The sequence below is a fragment of the Pteropus alecto genome, unplaced genomic scaffold (genome assembly GCF_000325575.1).
Source record: "Pteropus alecto unplaced genomic scaffold, ASM32557v1 scaffold117, whole genome shotgun sequence".
NCBI lineage: Eukaryota > Metazoa > Chordata > Mammalia > Chiroptera > Pteropodidae > Pteropus > Pteropus alecto.
The window spans coordinates 2,356,856-2,364,165 of NW_006440642.1; the positions used below are offsets into that span (position 1 = coordinate 2,356,856).

Here is a 7,310-nt window from a genome sequence, read left to right on the forward strand (position 1 = left end):
AAGAATCTTAAAGTGTTTGACTAGATTTTTTATATTTAGCTAATTGATCCACCTGGAACTTATTTTTGTGAATATTGATGTAGGCATCTGACTTTATTCTTTTCCTAACGGATAACCAATAGACACCATTGCATATACTGAATTGTTTATTATTTACACTCATTTGAAATGGTGTGTTAATCAAACTAATTTCTGACATACTTGGGTCTGTTTCTGTATTAACTATATATTTCTATTTTGAGTCTTTCATTCATTGAAAATTGAGGAGAAATGACATCTTTATGAAGTCATACAAGGAGATGGAATTTTTCAAATCTTTTATGTGTGTCAGTAACATCTTATAGTTTTCTTCATATAGGTTTTGTTGATTTCGGGTTACGTTTTTTTCTTAGGTATTTTGTAGTTTTCATGACCATAAATGGCTTCTTTTTTCTATTATATACTTTTATTGATCTTTGTTATGGAATAGAAATTCTTTTGATTTTTGCTTGTTGATCTTTTATTATACCACCTTCTTGACTCTTATATTAGTTCTAATAGTCATGAATGCTCGAGTGTTAGTGTAGTTGATTTCATGCATAGGATTTTAAAATTAACTTTAAATTTCAAAAGTAACATTTGCTTTATAAAAATGAATTACAAATAACACTACACTACTTTTGACCAAAACCCCTAATTCTAGTGTGAACCCTCCAATACCAGTAACCATCTTTATGAGTTTTAATATACATATTTCAGAGAACACTTGTAGTGTTGTTTTTGTGTGTGTGTATTTTAAAATAGTACCAAATGCAACTTTCTCTTTCATTCAAACTGTGTTTTGATAATCTATTCTTATTGGTACATTTAAATATATTTCATTACTTTTCAAATGCTCTATTTCTTTCCATTATATGTATACATTCCATTTACTTTATTTATTCATTCCCCAATTGAAGTACATTTAGATTGTTTCCAATTTTTCACAACCACAATGCTGAAATGAAGAAACATTCATATCTCCTAATTCATATGTGTAATTGTTTTTTCTAGGTTAGATATCATATATTCCTAGGTTTCTAGGAAGTTCAAAATTAGTTTTTAAAATCATGACTAGGTACTGAATATATGTATGCTCTTAATATCCCTAATTTTTTAGGTAGTTCATGTTCATTGTGAGTGCATGCACTTTCTAGCCTCTACTAAAGTGAACATTTTTCTCTTTTAACCTATTGTGATAAATTATAGTAATTTTCTAATCCTGAAGTGTTCTTGTATTCATATAATCTAAATAACCATGGTGATTATTATAAAAATATATTGCTAGATGCCATTTGCTGATATTTTATATAAAAATTTTTCATCTATAATTTATCAGAGTGATTGAATTATAGTTTTCTTTTCCTGGTTCATATTTGATAATAAGATTTTGCTAGTTTTATGAAATGTATTGGATCTCTTTACATCTTTCCTAAGTTCTAGAACCATGAATATAGTATAGGAATTACATGTTCTTTGAAGTTTGGTAGAACTTGTCCCTGGCAACTGTTTCAAATTAATAGTTAATTATGTAATCTAAGTCCTCCATACCCTCACTTATTTTAAAAATCTATCTGAAGTGCCTCTTTCCGGGATATAGTTATGTCTTCTACTGAATACAATTTTTCAACATTTCTTCATATTTCTAATACTGCAGTCTTAGCTTAAGCTAGGCTATGTTTCGAGAATCACAATAGTTTAAGATTATATATTATCTTTGTGAACTTTATTCTTTTTAAAAATAAAATCTTTTTCTTTTGATGCCTTTGCTTTTTGACATATTATTACTATATTGCTTTCCTTCAATTATCATTTGATTAGAAAACCTTTTACCCCCACATTTCCAGTGCTGTTGTTGGTATTTGCTTATTGTCAATTTGTAGTTGGATTTGTTTTAAAATCTATTGTGTCTCTTTGACTTATGAGTAAAATTAACCCATTTATATTTATTGTAAATATATTTGGACTTCACTCTTCTCATTTTATTTTTTGCTATTTACCATACTTCCCTCGAGATTTTTCTGTTTCCAATCTTGACTTCTGTTGAGCAGGATGTTTTCTTTGTTCCATTTCCCCATTTTTAATGGTCTGTAAGTTAAAAATCTAATTTAATTCTTTAGTGTTTATTCTTAATTTAAAAAAATTAATGTTAACAATTCAGAACATATATATTTAAAAGCAATACTTGGTGTTAACTTGCATCTACAATGCCTTGAATTAATTTCTAAATTTGCTGATTCTCAGTTTTCACACTTGTAGAATTTAGAGCATAAATACTTCACTCATTATCTTGAGGATTAAATGCAATGTCAAACACCAGTCTTTATAAAAAGGTCTTCAATTCCTTTACTCCGTTTCTTCTTCATTCAACAACAAACTTCAGGTTCAAATCACACAATCACCTTTTATTTCCTTTGTCCTTCAAAGTTACAACCTCTTTTATATTTCTAGCCTCATTATGGCCTTCATCTAGTCTTCCAATTTCTTTGTAAGTCTCAGAATATCTTCTCATCTTCTCTTTACATAAAAAAAATCCCATTCTGCATTACGCCGAACTGCCTCTTTTGCTCTAGAAGCAATGAACGTCACTCCACGCCTTTCTTCATTTTTCCTATAAAATGGCGGACTTTAGACGTTCCGTGATCAGCACCACGTGCGCCTGCGCCTCCCGGGGCCATTTCGTCCAAGATCCAGCCTCTGCTCTGCAAAGCGCCTGCGCACGAGCTTCCAGAGCACTGTCGCTCCTCCCTCTAGTTGAGTACGCCTGAAACCGCACGTTCCTGTCCCTTTCCTCCCCCGCAGACTCTGCACCACCTTCACCCCTTTCCTGTGAGATTCTTCCGCCAAGTGGGAACCCGCATCTTCGGTCGACAGCTTGTACACTTGAGGAGCAATCTAATAGGTTCTTACAGCCCTGGCATTCGTCATTCACTCTTATCTATGCACCACTGCAATTTTCCTCTGGGCCTTAAAGTTGATAACCGATATTGCTGGACTTTTTTGCATACCGAGAGGCAACAAATGAAAAAGAATGGCTGTGGCGGAGGGATCTTCCGCTTACATTCGGTGTACTTTAACCTAATGGGGGTCGTCGGGGAGTCGGAAGGGGGAGGGCAGAGGGAGGAGGCAGCAAAGGGATTGTTTTTTTCTCTCGCCCCGCCCTGGCCAGGCCGGCCAATAGCGATGGGCTATTTCTCCACGAGCCTAGCTCAACTACTAGGCCTTAGCCAATGAACGGCGGAAGCGGCTCCGAGGGGGCGGGTCTGGGAGGCAGTGCGTGTCTTGTGAGAGCTCGTGAACCAAGTCAGATCCTGAGTCGGCTGGTGGCTGGAATCGGCGGCCGCCGCGGGTGACTCAGGGAGGCGGGGTAAGAGCGCCGCGGCCTCGACTACTGGGGGAGGAAGAAGAAAGGTGAAGGAGGCGAACCCGCGGCCCTGCCACCCCCGTACCGCAGGCGGTGGCGAGGGAGCGGGGGATCGGCGGCCGGGAAGCGGGTTGTCGGGGCGGGGCAAGTGAGGAACCGTGAGGGACCCGGCCGCCTGGGACGGGCTCTCTGCATCGGGGCCTTTTCCTTTCAGGGGGGTAAGGAACACTTTAAAAGCCACTTAAGACGCAAATCATTCTCTTCTCACTCTCTCTGTGTTTAGGTTTAAGGTTTTGGGAAAGCGAAACTTAGGAGATCGAGGGTCACGCGGCGTTTGGGCCCGTGTTTGCAGTGGGGGAGGATTCGGGGGGCGGGGAGGGTGCGGTTGGAGAGGTCGGGTGAGGGGGCCCTCTTTCGCACCGGCCGCCGCCTGGCATCTCGTCCTCTGAGCAGGGTTTAGGACCCTTCCTTCTGCCCCCGCCTCCCCCCGCCCTTCCCGGTCCCCTACCACCTGCCGCCCCCGATGCATTTTGTTTTTGTGTTTTTGCAGGGAGGAGCCCTTCCTGCAGGCGTGGAAACCATGGTGCTCACGCTCGGCGAAAGTTGGCCAGTATTGGTGGGGAAGCGATTCCTCAGTCTGTCCGCAGCCGACCGCAGCGACGGCGGCCACGACGGCTGGGACGTGGAGCGCGTCGCCGAGTGGCCCTGGCTCTCTGGGACCATTCGAGCCGTCTCTCACACGGACGTTACCAAGAAGGATCTGAAGGTAAAACCGGCGCCCGGGCCTCGGCAGTGGGACGTTTCGTAGTTAACTTGGTCACGAGACAGCCAGCTCTCTCCCCTTTTGTGAAAAAAGGCGATCAGAAAGTTGGCATCTGCTTTGAAGGTGCAGAAAACTAGACCTTAAAAGTTTTTGAAATGGTTGTGTAGAGCCGAGGTATGTTTGGCCTAGAGTTGCTTGTGTCTACAAATGGATTGTTGAGACATGCTTCGGCATTGCCGGCGCTGTGCCCCTTTTGGACTCTATGATTATTTTTGCGAACGGGTATTGTCAGTATTAAGTTGAGCAAGTGAGTGACGTTTGTAATCGTTAAGAATTGAGGGCCAGCGCTTGGAGTACTTTCAGTTGGTTTGGGGTTTTTTTTTGTTTGTTCCTCTTAGTTTCTTCACTCAACTTCTTAAACTTTCAGCCCTGTTAGAAATGATGTGTGCGTGTAGGAGGAGGAGCTTGGTTCTGTTATGCATATTAGGGTGGGTATTTGTCCATATATGGTGGATCAGGGCAGGAGTGGGTTCCTGGTTGTGTACAATGAGTCTGGGTAGGTGTGAGATAGGACCATATATGGAGGGATGGGGGTGGAGCTAGCTGCCCCTTCTGTGGTGTGTTGGAGGAATGGCTTGGAAATACTCCACTTGGGTGTTTAGGGGAAGGGAGAGAAATGAGAACAAGTGCGGCCAGGGATTTTTTTAAGGTAGATTTTTTTCTCAAAAACAGATGAATTCTGATTCCACTACCTAATAGAAGGGTTGGTGTGAAAGGATTGTCTGAGCACAACCAGTGAGGAAGCCATTGTACCAACAAAGACTCCTTTGTGCAAAAATAACTGGAAAAGGTCCCTAACAAAGACTCTGAAATAATGATAACCCAAAGGAAGCTTGTCAGAACAGAAGAGAGTTCTACCCTGGATAATGGATGTGTTTCAGTATCTTGGTCAATCACTGTCTTTTGCTTTTTCTTGAAAACTGTGTTCAAATAAAGGAAGCAAGCTTTTTAGCATTGGTAGTTGAATATGTGTTGATTTCTGAAACTGTTCATTTGCATATGTTCAAGATGACCATGCATGTCCAAACCAGTATTATTCTGCAAAGGGTCGTGGGAAGAGAATATGTGGTTATATATTTTTTAAAGCAGACACTGTGTGCCTTGCCTTCACGTTGAAAAGGAGGAGTGACCAGTGAGCATTTAACCACGTGCCAGGAATCATGCTGAGCACTTCACAGCCATGAATTTATTTAGTGCTTACAGCAGTTCTTTGGAGGGTAGGTACTAATATTGCTCCATTTTACAAATAAAAATCCTGAGGATGGGGGGAGATTAAGTATCTTATCTAAGGTCACAGACCCAAGAATGGCATAGCTAGTGTTCTAACGCAGGAAGTTTTGACTCCTGTATCCACTCTCATAATCATCATGCTCACTGATCAAGGGCTGCACCACAGAGGACTCTTGTCATCTACACTCTGAAGTTTGGTTTTTCTCCAAACTTCACTCTTCCTAACAAACCAGGTTTTGATATTATAGAAAGAATGTAGTGCGGTGCGGAGATGGCCACCCTATTTGCTTTAGGTTAATAATCTTTCTCCATAAAATGAGATTTGTGTACTATTTTCAAGCATAGTTGTGGTTTACTTCACCTGCCAAATAAAATTTTCTCTAGCGCTTTTGTTTTTATCTCATTTGAATGGAAACAAGATTTGATATAAGCTTTACATTCTTTAGTTCTTTGGTGGACGAGACTAGGTGTTCTCTTCCCCAACAGTGATTGAGGACGTATTGGGTTAGGAAGGCAATCTAGGAGATTCTTTCTGTGTATTCTTTTCAATCGCCACATCTCCCCAACACGTAGCCTTTGAGGTGGTTGGTAACCTTGATTTTCAAAATGAGGAACTATATTTAGGAAAAGGAGTCTTGTCTAGACTCATATAATGAGCTACTAAGTAATAGAGGGAGGATTTGAATCTAGGTTTCGCTGTCTTTTCCACTGAACTAAGGTGCCGGACTGAGAATTTTAATTCAAGAACAATTTTGATTCATACTGGATTTTTGTTTTACCTGCAGACCTCACAATTCAGCCTTACGTAAGATGCAAATCTACTTGATTTCTTTTTTCTAATCATGATATCGCTGCATTCCTTAGTTGAGTAGCAAATAAGGTAATTGGCCCGAGTTTAGAGGTATGTTTTATTAGCAAAAACAGAATTTTCAAACAATAGAACCAAATTGTGCTTGGTGAGATGCAGGCAAGAACTAAGTAACTAAGACTATCTTTACACCTGGATTTAGGGGTATTGAGTTTTGGGGAGTGGGGTAAGACTGGGGGCTGAGATGAACATGAATGAATAAAATTCAGGCACTGCAACCTTTTAGTGTTAGAAGAACAAATCTGTCTAGACTGATTTGCTTGGTTGGTTGAGGAAGATATAATTGAGGCCAAGGCTTGTTAACATTGTTTTACCTTGAGAGAGACTGTAACCAAGTTACTTACTCAGATACAATGTTTAGTAGTTGATTACAAAGAAGTTAGGGTGAAGACTTAATGATCAAATGCTTATTATGTGGCAAATGCTACCTTGTTTAATCCTGACAAATGTCCTAGATGGTAAACCACAATTTTTAGTGTTAGAAATTGAGGCTTAAATAAGTTAAGTAGCTTGTTCAAGTTTGTCTCCAGATGTTAAACACTAGGGTTGAATATTCAGGTAGAGTGAGGTTAGAACACTTTATTTTGCTGGTCTCTATATCCTTAGCACCTAGAATTCTGCTTGGCATGTATTGTTTGCTAAAATATTTGAACAAATAATGAAGGAGTCATAAAATTATTTCTACATGGAAAAAGCAGTTTAGGGAAATAAATCTAACGATGAAGCAGTGGTGTTCTTTTTATTTGGAATAGCAAGTTTGGAAATTAGGGGTAGAGAATCCTAATTAATAGTCCTCTTTTTGGCCTCTAAAGTCAGACAGCATAAATAACATCTTTGTGAACCAAGGGAGCATGGGGAGGAGAACACAATTTGGAATGAGATATCTCAAGATATGAATTCTTACTGGTATGTCATTTTATAGAAATTTCTGCAGAAGAAGCTTTTCTTTGGGGTGGGGGAGGTGGGGAACATCTTTATATATATAGAACCTCAAACCTCAGGCACGA

At 39.9% G+C, this 7,310-nt stretch overlaps 1 protein-coding gene across 4 annotated transcripts in view; it reads left to right on the plus strand.

The window, feature by feature from the left end:
- The first annotated feature begins 3,279 nt into the window (after window positions 1-3,279).
- Window positions 3,280-7,310, plus strand: part of KDM3A (lysine demethylase 3A) — a 54,315-nt gene continuing 50,284 nt past the window's right edge. For 2 of the 4 annotated variants that reach the window (XM_006917714.3, XM_015593860.2), the window contains exons 1-2: window positions 3,280-3,385; window positions 3,933-4,148. In XM_006917714.3, coding sequence (XP_006917776.1) covers window positions 3,963-4,148 — 186 coding nt within the window. In that variant the 5' untranslated portion in view covers window positions 3,280-3,385; window positions 3,933-3,962. The other 2 variants (XM_015593859.2, XM_015593858.2) reach the window with 2 other exon arrangements.